Here is a 20,551-nt window from a genome sequence, read left to right as displayed (position 1 = left end):
AGCAGCTCAGATTGGACAAATCAGCAGTTTGAAGTGACTTGAATTTGGTGGTGCTATAGCACTGGTTGGAAGACGTTGAAATAAGTTGAATCGGTGGTTGTCACCAGTGCTGACTAACTATTTTGTGTAGTGAGACGTTTTTGAGAACCCAAATCAGACAAATGGAGGTTAATATTTATTCATACTTATTATTTAGCACAAGAAAAAGCGAATGAGGCTAATACACGCTTGGAAAGGGAGGGGTGAGGGAGGGGTATTCAGTCGGTTGCAGTCTGCAAACTCATTGCTAGATGCCACTAAATCTCACCCTCTGTACCTTTAAGGTTTAGGCACTCTTGTCATATTTTTTGTAGCTCCTGATTTGATCTATTAACACGTTTACATTTTTACTTTGTGGACATGATTTAGTTTAAATGTAGACATTTTTCACTTTCATATATTTCCATTTCTATTTCTATTTCCTTAATTGATTAGGAGCTTGTTTGAGTAAAGTTTTAGTTTCTCTCTGCTTTGTCCACCTCTGATGAAGCATAGTGGTTGACCTGTGATGTTGCTGGTCTGTTTTTCTTCAAAAGCCCCTGGGAATCTTGTTTGGATGCATGGCATCATAAATGCCATAAAATACAAGGTGATTTTAAATCAGAATCTGGACTGACTCTGTGGCTGTCTGTAGGCAAGACAAGGCTTTTTGTTTTTACTGCAAGATCAAATCCCAATTGGGAAATTTGAGGGCTTGATTAAGTTTGTGATTAATCTTTAGCAATCTGAACATGACTTGGCCACTGAAAGCATAAAGTAAGAAAATGTTTTTGAGAATTAATTTGGTTTTGGTCGGTGCAAAAGAAAATATTTCTCACACATAGTCTTGGACTGGAAATGTATTCACAGATTTATGTCTGTGTTTTCTGTTATCTCACAATTTCTGTGGTGAAACACATCTTTCCATTTCAATTCATTATTAGCTGATGAGGTTAGCACAAGTCAGTAGGTTTCCACATTTAGATTCTTTGTTGAAGAGCAAATGTTCACTGTACTTAATAGATCTTTCTGCAGACCTTATATAAACACAAAGTTTGGTATAGACCTATAATACTTTGTAGGCTAGTTTTTGCACAAGCCCATCAACCAACTGTGTAATGCTTTGCTGAACTGCTGCACGGGCTGCTGTTCAGCTGTCATTCAGAAACCAGTATCCTTATTGTTGTCTTCCATCATGCAGACAAAAGAGGAGTGGATAGTGAACAGATGTTGGACCCACATCCTCCTCCCACTGTAGTTGGGGTCTCTGTGAGCTGCCTTTCATGAAGTGCTACTTGGTACGATTGTTCGAGTAATGGTCTTTGAAATTTAAGTCTTTGATATCTAGCTTTGACACCTGGGTAGTTCCTGTTGGTATAAAAGTTTGTTTCTATGCTGACAACATAGATTTTTAGTCAGTTTTGAGAAGAAAGAGCATTTTGTTTAAGCTTAATATAGTCTGTTATATTTCACTGCTACAAGTCCATCTTTACAGTTTAAAGTTGTTTTACACTGGTAAGGGAACCAGTTTGACCAGTGTTTGTCAAAGAGGTGGAAGAGAATAAAAAAAGGCACAAAGTTTTATTTCTGGATGCAGGAGAATATATACGCCTATACATTTCTGTCCACAAACTCCTCAGTATCTGAGTGTAACCTGATCCCTCACTTCTCCTGTCTCCTCCTCTTTTGAACAGGAGCCAAAGGTTCATTCACTTTGTGATTCCTTACCCACGTTACCCTCAAGTCCAGCTCCCCAGCCTCTGGCTCCACAGTCCTGCAGGAGAAAGAACAGCAAGGCTTTCTCAGACATGAACAATATAGAAACTCAAAACGAACTAAAACACACCACCAACCAGCCAAAACCTGAAGATGGTGTTGGGAAATAATTATGTAAGTACTGAGACAAAGGCATGCCCAAGCAAAGTGCTGGTCTTGGAGTTGTATATGCATTTTACAGAAGTCGTGGACTGGAGTCTTGGAGATATTCTCTGATTCTCAATGTACATATTTAGTGCGCATACTGTGTCTGTGTCTAGGTTTGAGTCTTGTCTTCACTCTTGGCTGTTATTTACGTGTTCAGTTGTGTTCTCCTGCTCACTCTAAAGCAGGACACTTGGTCTCCAAGACGACCATGCCTCCAATCACTCAGCCAGCTGCAGATTAGTTCAGCAGTAGGGGGTGGGGGGGTGATGGGAAAGCAGAGAAGGGGGAGAGAGAGAGAGAGATAGAGAGAGAGAGAGGGAGGGGGTCTTGGAGAGAGGAGGGAGGGGTGGGAAAAGTCCAGTGAGGGAGAGAGGGAGAGAAGAAGGCAACAGCACACAGAGAGGGAGAGATAAAGTTGCCTGGGGCTGAGGTTTGTGGAGGGAGCACACAGACTCACTTTTCTCTCTTGTTCCCTTCTGAAACAAAGTTTTGAGGAAAAAGCCAACGGGAACCCATCTGACCAGCTCAGAAAGAATAAGAGGATTTAATCAAGGGAAGAGTGAGAGGAAGGAGCGAAAGGACAGAGAGAAGAAGAAGACGGACTTACTGCTCCAAGGGAAGTCATTGAGTGGATGCTGCCATACTCAGTGTCAGGTTTCACAAAATGAGAAACCACCACAGGAGCGCTTCTGCAGGGCTCAAGCAACCAAGCAAGGTACAGCTGTGTTTGTGTGTTACAGAGCGTGTGTGCAGTTCTTTGTGTTGGTTAACTTGGGGCAATAATTCATGTGAAATTTTTAAAAAGTTGTGAAAAAAAAGCAATTTAAACTTTGTGTTAACCAGACCAGAATTCTTTACCTTTTGAAAAGCCAGATCAACTGGTGACTTTAAACCTACAGAAAGCAAAAAGTGTAAAAGGAGAATGTTAGTAACTAGCTGTGCTTCACATTGTGGAAGAATAGTCTCCAGCAAAACCTCCAGCAAAAAACTTCAGATAGCAAAAACTCAGAAGAACCAGTGACTTTAAACTCACAAAAACAAAACAAAAAGGGTCAAAAGAGAACGGTTGTGACCAACTTCACGCTGTGGAAGAACGGTCAGTACTAGACAGACTCTCTTTCCTGGTCAGCCTGTGAAACTAGGCAGAGCACAATATGAGGTACTTTGGTGGAGAAGCTTGTGTTAAATGGGTGCATTCCAGTGCAGACAGGGAGAAAGAGCAGAGATAGAGAAGTGGGTAATTGGATAAGTGAGGCGAGTCATTTTAGCCCACAGAACAATGGTCTCTCTTCACTGCTGTACTGAAGGAGAGAGAGAGGAAAGAGCTTGTAAACAGAGCAGGCAGAAGACTGATAACTCACAGAACAAGCAGATCAAAATGTACCTCCCTATTCAATATCAGTATTTGCTCACAGGCAACTCTTAAAACAGTTAAGAAAACAATGACACCTATCTTTGGTCATCAGTGTAGCATAAAAGTTACTCACAGTTCTTAGTGGTGAAACATAATTGATGTATTTCAACAAGTGTGAATAGTATGTTCATGACATTTTTATTGTATTGTTCATCTTTTGCTGGTTGAAGCCTCCAAACACTTGAGCACAAACATGATTCATTGTAATTCAATCAGTTCCACTTACATAAAATCCAGTAATCCTTCAAAGAGTAGTGAGGGCCTTAATTCAATTTCTGAGCTGTTCAGGGTATTTCTGATCTCTGTCACGCAGTCACTGACTCACATACGTTCGTTGGCTTGAAATCCTGGCCTGAAGTTTTCAACCCTTTATTTACCAACTTAGCCTTTTCAGCATGTTTCAAGGTACCAGGTCTATAATTACTGAACAATGACACACACAGCCACAATTCATTACACTCCAGACCTCCAGATGGTAGAGAATGCTTCCAGGCAACAAAAGAAGACACTTGGGATAGCAGTACTGTTTGTATATAGTAATAAAAACAACTTGTACTGATGTGTTGTGGATGGTGGTCTGGGCCTCTTTGAGCCTGTTATCTGACCACAGGCCTCTTTGATAAGGTGGGTTTAGGTTCCTTCCAACTAGAGTATTACTCTAGAACGCAGTATGAGATAGCTAAAAGACAAATAAGAGTATCAGAAACCTCATCCTGTTCAGCTGACTCGATATGGTTGTGGATTACAGAGAAGGCCAACAATAAGCAAATCTGAGTATCTTGTCCTGGGCTACTGTCTCCACTACTACAGTCTTATTTAGACCTTTCTATCTGTGCTTGATTAGTTAGTAGTTTTTGCGTGTTTGCGTGTGCCGTACGCATGAGTCACATATCTGTGCATGCTTGTCTCTCTTTATCACTCTGTCTCAGTGGTTGGATTTCATGTCACTTGTAGGGAACTGACATCTGTACTTCTTGTACTGAGCTCACGCACATGGACACGGTCGCCACACCTGGTCAGATGCTTGATCATAATACCACAAAGCAGGGGAAGCCCATATTGTTACAGTAACTCAGCAGGGAGTCTTTACATTGTGGCTACTCCAGACTCTGAGTCTTCCTCCCAGCCAGGCCTCCGCTGGCCGTCTCCGTGGCGACAACTCCAGAATGCGCCCCGCGGTGCTGTAGAGGTAGTTCTGGCCGATCAGGATTCTGTGAGCTCTCAGGCTTTGTGTTGGAGTGGTTGGGAACGGAGCACAGATGCTGCGATTACTGCCCTCCCTGCCACCCCCTCTTTTCCTTCACATGCGCTCTTTCCTTCCCGTCCTTCTTCGTCTCCCTCTCCCACCCCCTGCTGCCACTGGAGCTGTGCTTGCAAGCTGCTGCTCTGACACAGACCCTGTCAAGGTTCAGTGCACTTAGTAGGGCAGTTTTTCCACCAGGGTGATGAGAGAGGCGGGGTGGGGGGATTGCTATGTGTGAATTTTTTTTTTAAGCTTTTAGCTTAGTGTATTTTCTGCAGTTGCAATACTAGAAGTAAAAGTTCTCTATCAAAGACATGTTGGGTTGGGTTCAGTCATGTGTTTTAGAAGCAATCAGTGTTGTTTGGTTGTATTAAAGGACTAATTCAGTGAAAAATAAGTTTGGACTATTTTCTACTTACCAGAGATGTAGTCGCTGAGACATTTTGAGACAATTTGGTGTCCTAATTTTGCTTCTTAAATGTAGAACTGAAGGCTAACATAGCTATTAAGCACTAAAAGTAGTAATAGTCAACCAAATCATTTCTGGAAAAAAGTATGATATTTTGTTAAAACTGAAAAAAGGAAGATTGCTGAGGAAAAAGCACACTAAAATATAGTGTCCATGTGCTGCTTGAGTCGCCCTGTTAAGCCTGATATAACAGTTTAAAAGTCAGAGGCGGTAGGTCAGAATTCAGAGCTTTTCTGACCATCTCATGCATCCTTATTAATGTCACATACATTATCAAAAAGAGGGTCTGGTTCAATGTTTAGATCTTAAAGACAAAATCAGCATTATACTGACTATACTTCCACACGTTTACATGCAATTACACGTCCATTAGAGAGGCCTCCAAGTACGCACACATCTCCTTACATAGCATCGCTTTAACATCATGAGTCTCAGAGTTTCAGAGCTAAATGAAAAAAAGCTGAATTTGGACTCCAAACATGTCTTCCACCTGGAGTAAGTGGAAAATTGTGTGAATTGGATTTTTCACTGAACCATTCTGCCAGCTGTAGAAAATGAAAAACTTTAAAATGGACTTTGTAAATGCTTTTATGAAAAATGAAACACATAATTTCACTCCAACAATAGAGGTGAGTAATGAACCAACAATGTTAAGCATAATTCTGCTGGACAAGTCCAAGCTACACCAAGCCAACAAACTTAAACACTACACTGATTGCCAAACCTGTTTGTAATTGTTCCCAGTGACTGTGGTCTTTTTCCCCTTTTCAGAAACTAAGCTTATGCATTGTTTTTGGGAAATACTGCAGCTAAAGGCCAGCATTAGAATGTTTTTGTAGAACAGGCTATAGAGTTCAACTTTTGGGGTCCTTGCACTATCCCATCGCTTCTGTAGACAAGTATGGTCAAAGGGTTGACTTTGCTAACCCCATTTTGGGAGCACTAACGTGAGGAAAAAGTCTCTTTGCCTCCTCTCTTGAACATATGGGCCTTCTCTGATGTGGTGTGGACCACCGCAGCCCTCATCCATTATCTCTGGCTCTGTGGTGGAGCCCTGTGCTAAAATCCCTACCACAGCAGAGAGCCTTTGGGTTCGCTGCGCAATGTGCATGCAAGATGTGTCTCTAATATTGGGGGCTGACTACAGTGACTACCCATGTAGATTTATCTGCAGAGCATGTTTGCATTTGTTTATGGGATCTTGATGCGATGCATGATGCATTAATTGATTAATGTGATCTCCCTTTAGATTAGGCAGCGTAGACCGCAAATATATCCTGGAGCCATGTGCTTGCAGTAGTTTGGAGGATTTGTTCTTGATGGTTCAGTTCAATGCAGCATTAGCCAAGTATGGAAGACCATCATGAAGTAGGCAGTGTCTCCATCCATTTCTTTTTTGTGAAAAATGAAGTCATAAATCTACAAAAGGCCCATCTGACTTCAATTTAGGTGGAAAAACTAAGTATTTGATTCACTCACTTCTTTCAAAAGTGCTCATGAGGGGCACAGAGGATTTTAGACTCCATCTGCCAAGCTTTATGTTTCATTTTAGACTCACTTTATCACTCTGGCTGCTTGGTTTACATTCACTCTGGAAATGTTGATTTTGAGAGTGGGGGTGGGGGTCAGAGAGAGAGAGAAAAAGAGTGAGAGAGAGAAGGAGGAAAGCTATCTGTTGCTTGGTGGATCCTTGACTCCGGAAGAGCACTTTCCCAAGCTCTCGCCACGCTGGGCTCCTGTGGGAATACTGTAGGGAATTATAGGAATCTGTCTGTGCTGAGGCGCGCGGGGCTGGGAGCGGGAACGCCGGTGGGAATGGTCAGGCGGAACCGCAGAAGCGTGAGGGAAAACAGGAAGGGTAACTGGAGCCTTGGCATAGAGTCAGCTCACAGAGAAAGAGGGCAAGAGAAAGAAATCTCCCAGAGTACCCCGGTCTTATAGAGCCTGTGGATAAAGCCCTGATGATGTGCTCAGTGATTCTGTTACTGATATTATCTGAGTAAAGTACTGTAAACCATGAAAAGAGCAATTACAATCCTGGCCTGAGATTAGCCTTTCTTTTTACCAATCGAGTTTGAATACAAGGAATGGGTTTTAGGCACATGGGTGCAAATTGCTTTATCTTCAGATTTAACTTATTTACTGATCCTGAATGTAAACATGTGTAAATGACTGAGAATGAACCAGGTGTATGCAGCTTACATAGAATAAGTATGAGATCCAACGCAGCTTGCCGACAAAGCCCATTCTCTACATGAACATCACGAGTCAAAATTAACATGTTCATCAAAAGCTCAGTGTGATCTACCAGTAGGTATTAATCTACCAGTAGGTATTAATCTAGACATTTCCGTGAGTACTTTTCTCCTCTCTGGTGGAGAGTAGGTCTAATTATGCAGAATTTTTGCGGGCATTTCATAGAAACTATGCTTCCTTTAAGCCAAGTTGGAAAGTCAAAGGAACCATATGCCGTCTAGGGACTATCATTCAGTTTTGAATGATAACCCTCTCCCCAAATCCCCCAGCTTCACTTATACTCAGCTATATAATCTCCAGTAGAACCAAATTACCCTTTTCTACATTCAGCTTTACAATTAGGAAAATTTGTGACTGAAACCATCGTACTGGTATTTATCATTTTGGAATAAAATTCTGTAATCTAGCTGAAAAAACAGCACAACATAAATTGCTTAAAATGCATAAATATACCTCAGAGCATTAAAATACCAACTACAACAGTGAAACTGACTAGTGATAAAATACCAATACTAGAATTTACATAAAATCATATTTGCACAATAGCACGATGTACTATTGCAAAAACATTCTTTTAGAGGCTCTTCTTTTATACAGTATCCCGCTATCATGTTAGAGCTATGGTAAACCAGTACAGAGTCTCTGAGAATTCAGAGTAAAGCAGTAACAGGTAAAGCATTGTGTTAGCTCTGGGCCAGGTGCTTCTCCAGACTCTCCACCTGCACACAGAATGATTCAGTAACAGCATAGCGATAAGTTTAAAAATGCTTAAGCACACAGTTGCTCTGAAACACTCAGGTGAAGTACGGCTGGGAAACGAAAACATTTTACTTCTTTGAACTGTGTACTTGGCAAAAAAGTTCTTAAATGCAGCTCTGACAGATATCAAAGAAAGTATACTTTCAGTTCAAATCAGGCCAAAAAATGTGGAATTGTTCTCCAGCTCTGTGTGCAGGTAATTCACTGCCTAGCTAACTGGCTAGTTCCAGGAAGGCTGTTAATCTACACTACCTGGATATTTCCCTGACTATTAAAGAGATTGAACTTAAACCATAGAATTATTCACACATTTGTTTGCCCTTGAGTGTGTGTAGATTCTTTTCTTACCTAAGAACAAATGCCAAATAAGAAAATAGTAGTGAAAGTCTTTGAAAGTTTGTGAACACTCTGGGTTTTAAGAAGGAATTTCTTTTTAAGAACGATTGTTGAATGAGGTCCAGTGTTTTTCAGAAGGTGCTGTTCTTTTTGGCCCAATATTCATATCACATACACAGAGAGAAGGACAGGGAACTCAAGATTGTTGTTCAGTTTTTTTTTCTTTTTTCAGCCTGTGACTTGGTTCTGTGCACAGCCTTCACAAATTTGTTGGCCCGTTCTTTGCATTTCATAAAAGTTCATACTTTTCTGTTTCAATGTGTAAAACAGTAACACGTTGCAGCATCAACCATTTGTCAAACTACAGTGCAGATGCTAATAGTCATAGTTGTTGAGAAATGAACAGTTTCACGCAGCTGGAGAGTTTGCTTAACAGTATCTGCTTCTGTTTCTATTTATGTCCATTGATTCATAGTGACAGTCGGGCAGAAGTCGATTCATTTCCTAAGGACTCTTTCCTCTTTCTCGACATAGGCCTGCTGGCTAATTGTGCAGAATATCGTCTCAGTCAAATCAGGGCAACTTTAGTATGTGTGGTGGGGACAGGATAGAGGTCATGATCCCACATCCTGTCTTCCTCCTTCCTGTGTCTGTCTGTCTATCTGACTGTCTTTCTGTGATACCCATCCTCAGCTTAAAGCTCACATAAACAACCAAAAAACTATTTGTGATAAAGCCTGCTTTAGTCATTGTAGCCCATAGGCATTTTATGGCTAGTATGGTTTGATTTGAATGACATAATTATAAGTGTCCCTGCTTCTTTTGTACCCAAGAAGCTCAAGAATCGCTCTGATGTGGGAAGATCATTTGTTTTCTAAAGCAGTTTTTCACTTTTCATCATGATGTTTTACAAAACAGACAGCCACACACAGGCAGGGCAGCTTTTTGCTGTGCACAACAATCAGTGGGAATTCACAATTCCAAAGCGACAATAACATAACAAGGCTATACTTAGAATGGATCGATAAGGAAGAAACACAGACATAATAATTGTTTGCAGTATCCTTTCTGGTTCCTGCTCCATTCTGTGGTTAAATCAGTTATGTTCCTGTCTGCTGTCTGCCGTCTGTCCTCTCCCAACCAGCTCAACAATGGCAGGGCAGGGGGCCTAGCAGTGCAGGTGCCTGCCACTGAGTGCGCACTTGTGGTTGTACACACCCAGCACCAACGCATTTTGGGGTCTCGAGACCGCGTCCTTTTGTTCTGATATATGAGGGCCTGTTTGGTCAGGGTGTATTTTTGATAGCTCTGATGTTGTTCAGTTTCTCTCAGGCTTGCCCCAAAAATAGAGCTGGTGGGCTGGTTTGTTTTTCACTGTTCTTTGTGTGCCCCCTCTCATGTGCGCATGCATCACCACAGCGTTGGAAATATCGACAATAAAACTAAAAAAAAATGTAAAAATACATTGCATATTGTGGTTATTTTGTACAACAACAAAGCATAATGTTGGCACATTAATGACTCGTTAAACCAAGTTTTTCGTGAAGCCAAACAGATCTTAAATGAAGTTTAGGCATTGTGGTCCTTTTAAACCCAGTGAGAATGAATGCATATATTTGAGTTTGTTGGGGTGTAAAGATATGCAAATTTTTTGCGCCATGATACAAGACATTTTTGATAAAGAATATATGTATAACTGTTAGTGGACATTGTAGGATTAGTGGATGTTGTAGGGTTATAATTGCGATAAGATGAATGGAATGCAGACATTTTAAAATTTTCTCATCAACTATCAGTTGAATATCATCGGAACATCTGTCTGATACTGCTAAATTACTTTAAACAATTATCTGATGATAACAATGTGACTCCGATGTCACTGTGCATGCCCAGTAGTGGTTAACGCCACAGCTTGCTCAGGCAACCAGAGTGCAGTTCCCCCACACTGGCAGCAATACTGCATTCTGCTTTGTGAATAACTCCCAACACTACCATCCATTTCCCCTGAAACATGATTAGACTGTCACTCTGGGTGTCATGTGCCCATCCCCCCATATTTGCTATCTGCTTGCCATTAAGTTAGGTCAGTTAGAGTTCCAGTGTTTCAGCACATAGTATCAGAACCCAGGATTCTAAAGCAAGAGAACGCTGAAATGCTTGTGTCGAACAAATCAAAAACGTAATTTCAATGATTTTCAGATTTTTCAGTCTCCTGCTTGGCTCCATATGTAGACAAGTCATCTATGTTTAAATTGAAGTCTCTCTCTCTCTCTCTCTCTCTCTCTCTCTCTCTCTCCCCTTCTTTCCTTCTCTCCCTCTCTCTCTGCTAGAGCTCGCTGGAATGTGAGTTCATTGAACACAGAGGCACTGGGTGAAAGTTAGTCCCCCACTGAGTGCCTCCACCAGTACAGAACACACACACACTCTGCACTCTCTCAAACACTGTCTTTCTATCACAGGCTTGCTAAATGTTTAGTGGTGCATGAAATTGATTGCAGAGAAGACCCCCCCCCCCCCCCACCCTTGTGTTAAAGAGAGAAAGGAATGAACACTGCAGTCAGCTCAGTCTTGGCTAGAGACCTCAAGCAAAGAAAACATTGCAGCGAAACAGCAAAATGAATTGATGAGTGACTCATTGGACAAGAAGCAGACAAGTAAATGGATGGACTCTTTTATGTGTTCCCTAGTTCTTTTGGAGCTGTAGTCATGTGCCTTCAGGTTTCGTATTGAAGTAGATGCAAAGTGTCTTGCTGTTGTTGTAGAAGGTGTAGAAGGAAAAATGGAGCAATTAAGTAGATGCAAAGGTTCTGGTGAAGCAAATGAGGTAAGATCATTTTATACAGTCCAGTTGCCTGTTTTAGGTGTATGGAAATCAAAAGTTCTCTCTCACACTCTTTCAACTTCTCTCTCTTTCTGCTATGGAGAGGTGCAGAGAGCATGATGTCATGCGTTTAGCGGGTCCTCCAGGGCTGGCCGCTGTGGACAGGCTTTATGAGAAGCAGCTGTTAGAAGGAGGAGGAGGGGAGAGAGATAGAGAAATCTGGCGTGGTGCTCAAGACTCCAGAATACCAGAGAATATCCTGACAACACCAGGATTCAGTGCTGATTTTGAAGCAAGACTACTGACAGGATTTCATCACCTGCTGACAAAATTTCTGCCAATTGACATGCAGCTGCTGCCAGTGCTCAATATTAGCCCTGGTACCAAGTCTCATCACTGACCACACTAAATATGAAACCTTCTGCTTTAAAAGCTAACCTGACTGGATTACTTGATGTAGCGTAAAATTAGCATGCAGGTTTTCATCTATGTGAATTTGTGTGACATGATACGATGGTCATTAATGATATGGGTGTGGAGCTTTGGAATGCCTGGTCCTAAAGTCCTGTAGTAATACAGGAAGGACTGTGGCTTTGACCTGACCTCTGTGTTTCTGGGCTCTGTTTCTGTGTCCACTATGCACTCCTCCTGTCCAGGGTTTGGCTGCTGTTGTAGAAAGATAGATGGAAAGAGGGAGTTGGTTCTTGGTTCTCTTTGCATTTGGGATTTAAAGTAAAGCGCAGATGGTTAGTCCTTGTTGTCTACTCTCACAACTTGTCTGTATTTCCTAAGTGGTTCATAACATATTCTGCCTCTTTCAAATAGAGAAATTCCATACAGTCTTCAAAGATACTTCTCCTTCAAACAGATACAAAAATTAGAGTGACAACAATTTCCCTTGTGCTTCAGTTAGTGACTCATGAATACAAACAATTAGATGAATACAAACATATGCAAATATAGTTCAGAAAAAAAGACATTTCTGCACATTTGTAAACTTGTTGTTGTCTTTTGGGAAATACCTCAGACAATTGCCTGCTTTTATCCTTACAACTATTTGCCCCCAGCATTTCCCCTCGTCTTTATGTAAATCTCTGCAGACCCTGGTGACTGGGGTGATAGTGATCTGCTGTTTGGAGTGGACGGTTTAGTTATGTAACTGATGGGGTCCGATGGCCTTTCTCTGACCCTAAGTAATGTCCTCTTTCCTTAAACTCTCACAGGAGCAAACTGATTGCTATCACTCTCAAAGAGCCAGAGAGTGGTATTTTACTATCAGCCTGCTTTTGTGTCTGTAGTGGTTTTATAAGTTTAGTGCAGGTTGAATGGAAAAGTGTAATGGTGCATAATTATAATAATATAATAATAATTGATGGCCACTCTCAACATGCATTGTCACATCTCCATGTCGCACATTGTCACATTTGTGCATTTCACATCAATGTCATGATGCACTGTTACGTTCCAGTTGTATAGCGATGATTTTGAGTGTTGTTATTGTCCCCCGGAGCCACTTGCTTGCCTACCTCTGTCTGCTTTTAATGTGTAAACACATCTTTTTTTAATTGCCATTTGGTAGAACTTTATTTATTTGTTTCCTTTCCTTGTCTATACTTTTATCTTAATATATAACCTGACTTTTATTTGGCTTATTTTAATTATTTTTTCTTTTTGATCATATTGTACAGTGTCCTTGGGTGTTTTGAAAGGTGCTTTTAAATAAAATGTATTATTATTATTATTATTATTATTACAATTATTATTACTCCAGCAAAATCACATATTAAGCACATTAAAAGAAACATGTCCATTAATGTCCTGAAATTTGTTTACTGGAATTAACCCTTAACCCTGTATACTCTGCAGGTCTGTATTTGGGCTGTATTTTTGTTCCTCACTCTAATATGTACATATTATGTTATGTATTAGTTTCATAATAGTTATTGAATAATTCATAGTAGTTACTCAATAATAAGCCTGAAGCTTATTACCTGAATAAAAGGGTTAAAGGGGTTAACAGTAGTTAGAAGTAAGTAGACCATAGCAATCATTTTAAGTGCACTTGTAGTAAAAAATACTAACAGTGGCATGCAAGTATGTGAGCAGCATGGCGGAACAAGCTTTCGCATGACCCTAGATTACGTGAACCCATCGGTTTCCTGAAGATTGGGTCAGGAGGAGGGACAGGTAGAGGTCACACAGGTCATTTGAGAGTTTTTATTGGCTGAAGCAGATGGACCTCTTTCTCCACGTCATTGTGAAAGTAGCCGTGTCCTACAGGGTCAGTTTTAACAATAGTTAAAGAGGACAAAGGAAAGGCCTAGGCAAAGCAAGGTTTCTAAAGGGGCTTGCCCAGCAGTGGAGGCTATAAACATGGCTACTGCCAGATTTACTGAGTTACAAGTCATGAATTCACTGCCCGTCATGTTCTTTGAGTGTTTTATTTGACTGCTGCTTTGGGGAAGAGCTTCTCTGGGCGCTCGGGAGTCTACAAAATTCTGCAAAGCATGACATTGCCTCACTGGGCACCTGGTTCAGGAGATACTGCTCAGTGATCACCTCAATGAGTTTTACAGTAAATGTACACTCCATAAATGTACACTGCATTAGGACATCAGAGCCTCTTTACTTTATCAGGTCTATGGCTGCTGAGTGATATTTCATTGTTTCATCTACATCAAAAGCAAATGCAAATACAAAGACAACAGCTGTTGAGTCCTGGAGTAGAAAAGGAAGTGTTTTGATTCAGGCTACACATTTTACGAGCTTTCTCAGCATACAAAAATTTCTGCTCTCCATTTTTCTCCTGTGCATGTTTTTTTTCTCATTCTTGGTTTCAGTAAGAGGAGAAGCAGAAAGGGAAGGAAAAAAGTTTATGTTCCTTCACAAACATGTGACCCCTTTACACAGCTGAAAATCATTTAGTCTTGCAGGTCAGCTGTGAAATGTCAGAGAGTGAGAGAGAAAGTTAGGGTTAGAAGTATTTTATATATATGGCATTAAATGAGGTGAGGATTTACCAAATTCTGTAAAAAGTCTGAATAATTTAAAACTTGGTTTACGATGTTACCCAAATAATCCACGTCTTAGCTTGGCTTTAAAGTTTTAAAAGTAGAGGGCAAGCAGTTAAGCTGGCAATTACTCTGAAATTCATGCCTTTGCCACACCAGAGAACAGAACAACATATGCAGAATGGCTTCAGTATTGCTCTTGGCAGACCCTCAAAATCAGTCCACACTCCGAGCCAGCAGAGCCGCTGGGATTTCAGAAATGCCAAGCACTTCTGAAGGACAGGTAGTATAGACACATGTGAGCTGCACAAAAGACAAACCGAGCTCATGGAACCAAAACTCCAATCACCAGCATGTCATAAGCCAAAAGTAGCACGTATAAACAGTAGAGCAGGCACTGTAAGTGTCTTCATTAGGGCTGCGGTGGTCAGATATGAATGTAATGTAGGTTCATTTTTAGAGCGTTTGAGGGTTTGTAGGGGCTGAGCTGAAATTATTCATATCTCCCACGTAGTCATGATGTCATGCTTCCTCTTGGCAGGGGAGTGGGCCATTGGAGTGGGTAGGAATGCAAAAAAGCACAAGCACATGAATGGCTGTCCTTCCCAGATGTGTCTATTAAGTGGTAACACCTGTGTTGAATGCTCAGTCTACCTCAAAACAGAGCAAACTGCTTAGCGGCTCTTTTATTGGATGGCTGATAATTACTGTTAGCTGTGTGACTCAGGCAAGTGAGGAATATGAGGGGACAGAGGTCAACACAGATGCAGAAGTCATCCTTTTTTGCTAGTCTGAGACAGATTTTATGGGTTTTCTTTCCTGTAAAGGCTAAAAATATCTAAGAGACTTTATTTAAAAACAAATATATTTGTTTGTACTGTTTGTGGCAGCTTTGTAGGTATTTTAATTACACATTATAGCTATTTGAACCAAAGTAGTAGAGGTTTTAATTCCACTATTTACAAACAAAACAAAGATAAACAAACCATTTAGTCCTCTTATGGTTCTATGTGGCTTTTAAATGGTTATGTATTGTGCTGATTGTTGGTTTTTGCATTTAGAGCTCAATTCTAAGTGGACAACTTGATCCCATCCACTTTATTCAGTGTTGTAGAAACGAGGTGCTAGAACTGCTGCTTCTGTTTTTAAATAGATGCTGCTGGCTTTAAAACAAGCACAAATGTCACAAATGTCACACAATTTGTGTGAAGTAGTCAGATTTCTGGATTAAATCCAGTTGAGAATCTATTTGGTTGAAAGACTAGTATGTTGTTTTCTGTGTTCATTCCCCGTTGTCCAGTCTTTCTCACTGAATGCATCTGATGAGGCAGATCTGTGAGAGTGTGTTTTGGTGTAATAACTGGAAAGCTGTGCGGATAATGGACTACAAAGGGGAAAGAGGATTTTGTAAACCAGATGTCAGCTGATTATCCGTGGTTACTTCACCATATCCAGAGCCCAACCAGCACTTTGGCATCCACACTGAACTCGCTAACCCTGGATTTGTCTCTGGGTGGTGAGTCAGCAGCAGCCTCAAGTGCTGTCATGGTTACACTGTGCTTGTTTAATGAAAATATTTCCTTCTCTTGAGTCAGGATTATGATCAGAAATGGCCAATATTTCCCAAAAACACTTTCATATGGAGCACAGGCAGAGAGTATTTCAGCCTTTTGTTTCGTGGATCACTATCAATCCAAATGTCTGTTACTTGGCTTGAGTCTCTTGGCATTCTGTGCATACAGTTTGCGATGGGTTTGAAGTCAAGAATTTCTGCTTTTCAACCTGGGGTCAATGAAATATATTCATCTAATTTTAAATCGTTTGAACTCTTTGACCTCTGGGTTCTTCTCTGTGCATGCAGATGTGCTATAGACTGTGTCTGGGTATTTAATAGGGGTTTAGCTATAGGGCTGGTATCAGGGTAAATGATGTCACAACATGTCACAATATGCTTTTCTGGGTATATTGTGAATATTGGCAGCAAGTAAAAAACATTCCCAACTCCATGTTTGATTAGATTATTCCTGTTTAATTGGATTTCGTGCAGCGCAGCTTGTTAAATATTCAATACAAATTCATGATTTGTGGTAGTACTTTCAATTGTGTGTGTATGTTTTCTTGAGTTGTCTGTTTCAACTTATCACATCAGAAAAAAAAAAATTGACGACATATTGTGTGCCGTGAGATTGTGAAGTATTGTGATATTACATTTTTGACATATTGTCTGCCTCAGTTTAAGTAATACACATATTTTCTTGTTTTCATTTTATGTCTGAGGTAAAGATAAATTTTTCAGTATTTTGTGTGTGTGTGTGTGTGTGTGTGTGTTAAAATGTTTTATTTCTGCATGTGTTAAAATGTTTTATTTCTCTGTGTCTGTATACAAGATGTCTGGATACCGGAAGTGCTTCACACAAATCCTAAAATAGCATGTTTCCATTTTCAACCCCCCCTTCCAAAACAGAAATGTCAGCATAAACAAAAACGCGCAATTAAAATATTTGCAAAATCTCTGCTGGGTCTGAAGCTAAGCATTAACATTAAGTTATTCTTTCTGCAAAAGAAGGCCATTGAGAGACCTTGAGAGGTGCCTATCAGCGATACAGTTTTAAATTTTGATACACTGTTTCAAATGTCTATGTTTCATGTTTCTCAATACTGTATTGAGGTTTTTACACACTGAGTGTTTAACTATTATCTTGTCTGTTTGTGTGACTATTTGGGTCATTGTGTGTTTCTGATCCTGACATCCCTCTGTATCTTCTCAGGATGCCAGCTGCTAGCATCATGACCGGTGGGAGAGCTCTGCTGCTCTGTACAAACACAGAGAACTGCATCTACCAGTCAGTTAACGGGTACAACAGTAACATACCACGCCTCAAAATCAACTTGCAGCATTTTCACATGTAGCACATTATTATCCACATTTTTCTTTATGGTGCACAGACAAAAAAGATAAAAATACGCCTAAATTGGGTTAAATCAGGATTAAGGCATGGGTCTGTTTTGAGTCTTTGGAGCACTTGCAGTCATTTCCAGAGAGCTATTTTCAAACATATTGCATGTCTGAGGACTCAAGGAGCTATGACAGATAAATAAACATAGATTGAGCAGTGTGTTGAATAGAGTGGAGTGGAAACCCTTACCAGAAAACTGTGTGATAGCACTGCCCATATGTTGTCAATTATTTTTCATATTGTCTCTGTTGGGCTAAAACCTTCTTATTTTTTTACTCAAATGAAGGAAAAAACAGTCCTAACTTTCAATGAAAGTTAATGTAAAAAGATTTTATTCCAGGTAATGTTGGGGCCTATTCATCATGAAACTTTCACACAAATGTAAATCTGTGTTTTCAAAATATGCCAAAAAATTAGAAATGACAAAAATGGAGATTTTTTTTTTTTTTTTCCCCAAAAGTGACGATATCGCTTTCATAGATTGTAGTATTTTAATTTGGTGTTGTCCTGAGTCTGATGCAATTCTGAAACTAACAATTAGGGATAGTAACTAGACAGCAATGCCTACAAACTGTTTTGCTTTTTAATGACCTCTGGGCTATGATTTCAAATAACTTTTTAGTATTTTATCTAGTGAAATCAATCAAAATTTGTTTGGATAACTTTTGAAAACCAGCCCTAGAGCCTGCATGAATAAAGGATCGCTGATTAGTATCAAATCTTGATGCTGATCCATGTTAAATTGCACACACACACAAATTTGGAAACTCCCCAGGTGTTACATTCAGGGTGGTTTTAGGACAAGCCTAGCAATGAATGTATTTACTAAAATCTAATTAAAGCTCCAAGCACTGCCATATTCTGTTAGCTAAATAATGACTTGCCTTGGTGGATTGGAATGCCATGGCATGTCATTAAGGGCAGTAAAACCTTCAGTAGGAGGAACTTTGAATGTACTGAGCTCATTCTTATTAAGTCCTTTTTACTTAAGTATGTCACTAAGAAGCATAACAGGCCGTAAAAGCCAGAATCTGAACAAATAAGGGCAAAGAGTTCTTGGTTTCGTCTATGACTGTTTACCTCCTTCTCATCAGCTCATGGTGCCTCAGCCCTGTCAAAACATCCACTTTGTTTTTTTTTCTGGTGGAAAGAGCTTTAGATTCGGTTGGTGTGGGTGGTGGGTGATGTTACCTTCCCTCAGTTTAGTTTCCAAGCTTGGCCCTTTTTTCATCAAATAGTCCATTCCCTTCCAGCAAGTAGAAGGATACAATTACCCCCTCCTTTTTTGGTCTGCTCCTCTTTCTCGTTCTCCCCCTCTTCACTTCACCCTCCCACTCTCTTTTTCTCTCCCTGTCTCTCTTTTTCTTGGTTTTTGGAGTTTGACCTAGTTTTTCTTCTTCACTGCCTTACGTTTTGTGAAATGAAAAACTCTAACCAGCGGGAGAAAAAAATATGCCCCATGGAGAATCACTGAATGTCTGTTTGAATTTAATCAGAGACGAGTTTGTAATTTACAAAAAAAGTCAAAGCAGAAACATGCTTGAATGTAGACTTTGCTGTGGCCTTTTTACAAAAAAATCCTATAGCAATGACACAAAAAGCTGCAAGGTTCATGTTTCCTCCATTTGTTTCTTAGAGAGATATAATTGAATGAGCTGGCTGCAGTCCAACCTTATGCTTATTTACTGAGCCAATTAAGACAGAGAAAGATGCACGTCTGCCTTGTGACTTTTGCCCTTTTGGGGGAAACTCATTCATCCTACTGCTAGCTCAGGAGGTTTGGAACCAACCCATGACCTTAAATCTGACGCATATGCACAAACCAAAAGTGGCCTAAAATGACGATTTCCATCCACGGTTTCCACAGCTGATTAAATGCTCCTCCTGTATGAAGATTTACCAAAGTATTGAACAGTGTGAAGCTGAATGATTAGAATTGTTTAGATCAGCAGGTTTTAGTTTTATGTTGTTTGGTATTTTCAATGCCAGGGCAACTCAGGAAGGGCTTGTTAATTAGCTGATTTCGTTTAGTTGAGCATGCAAGAGAGCAGTGGAGGACTACTCCATGACAACAGTTGAGGCACAGTGTAGTCTTAATACACAGCCTAGTCTAATATGCTGTTTTGCGTTTTGTATAGGCTCCAGTGCTGTGGCTTGCAGTTTGTAGACACTCAGTCTGTGGTGTGCCAGAGGCCAGAACTGTGCAGGGTTGTGGACAGCCCGTCCCCCCTCACATCCCTGGACAACCTCGACTGCTGCCCAGGGAACACCGCCATGCTCGCCCACAAGAGACCAACCAGCAGTCGTCCTGTTGAGAACGGCCTGGGGAGCTGCAGCAAGCCTCCCAGGACTCCCACAGGGGTCAAGAGCACCGCCAGCATTAGAGACAAGATCTCCCAATGGGAGGGCAAAACGGAGAATGCTGGACCAAACCAGCAGGCAGCTGTTCAGAAAGAGCCTGAAAGTGTGAGGAAGAAAGACGTTAAAGCTACAGAGGTGCAAAGGAGAGACAGTAAAAGAGGTTGTAGCTGGGAGAGACAGGATGCTGGCAAAGAGAATGGGAACAGGTTTGGAGATTCAAGGACACCGTCTGAGGCATGTACAAAGGAAAGAGAGGTGATAGTAGACAAAGTGCCTGTGGGGAAAACAACAGAGAATGTCCAGGACAAAAAGTCAGTTTTGACGCACATTAAGAAACTTGAGCAGGCCATGAAGGAGACCCCTTCAAAGCCTTCTTTACCAGGCAATTATTTCTGTCCGCCTTCTAAAGAGGAGCAGGAGGAAACAGAGAAGAAAGCTGCAGAACCCATCTTTGGGACTTTGGACGTAGTGAGGACCGGGAGCCGTCGTGGCCGACACAGAGACCCTGAGAACGTGTACACTGAACCTGGGGCTCCCTCCATTAACCCTCTCCCCAAACCCCAACGTACATTTCAGCACCACACTCAAACAAACACCCCAGGACCACCCCAAGCCTCACTGAAAGGTCGGCGGAATCTGCCACCTTTGCCCTCCATACCCCCTCCACCACTACCTTCTTGCCCTCCACCTCCTGGGGTCTGTCGGAGGCCATGGGCGGAACGAGCTCGAGACAGCAACAACAGGTGAGACTGAGTGCTCCGTTGAAGGTTTGCAGCTTATCAAATTATTTTTTTTCTTAGATGTTTATTATATGCTTGTGTGAATTAGGAGTGCGTCAATCCAGTGCTCAATATCAGTATTGGTCTGATACTGGCCAAAATCACTGGTTCGGGTATTGGAAGAAAAAGACAGCATAATCTGATTTGATGCATTAGCCTAAACTAGCACATATTACAATATGTAAATGCTTAACTAAGCGATTG

At 40.9% G+C, this 20,551-nt stretch overlaps 1 protein-coding gene across 3 annotated transcripts in view; it reads left to right on the top strand.

The window, feature by feature from the left end:
• The first annotated feature begins 1,785 nt into the window (after positions 1–1,785).
• Positions 1,786–20,551, top strand: part of si:dkey-82f1.1 (DENN domain-containing protein 2A) — a 35,521-nt gene continuing 16,755 nt past the window's right edge. The window contains exons 1-4 of one of the 3 annotated variants that reach the window (XM_017701197.2): positions 1,786–1,908; positions 2,429–2,656; positions 17,019–17,105; positions 19,346–20,311. In XM_017701197.2, coding sequence (XP_017556686.1) covers positions 17,020–17,105; positions 19,346–20,311 — 1,052 coding nt within the window. In that variant the 5' untranslated portion in view covers positions 1,786–1,908; positions 2,429–2,656; position 17,019. Of the gene's footprint in view, positions 1,909–2,319; positions 2,657–17,018; positions 17,106–19,345; positions 20,312–20,551 lie in introns of those variants that run through there. The other 2 variants (XM_017701198.1, XM_037542853.1) reach the window with 2 other exon arrangements.

Source organism: Pygocentrus nattereri, chromosome 11 (assembly GCF_015220715.1).
Source record: "Pygocentrus nattereri isolate fPygNat1 chromosome 11, fPygNat1.pri, whole genome shotgun sequence".
Taxonomy (NCBI): domain Eukaryota; kingdom Metazoa; phylum Chordata; class Actinopteri; order Characiformes; family Serrasalmidae; genus Pygocentrus; species Pygocentrus nattereri.
Note: the sequence above shows the minus strand (reverse complement) of the source record. Positions and strands in the feature narration are given on the sequence as shown.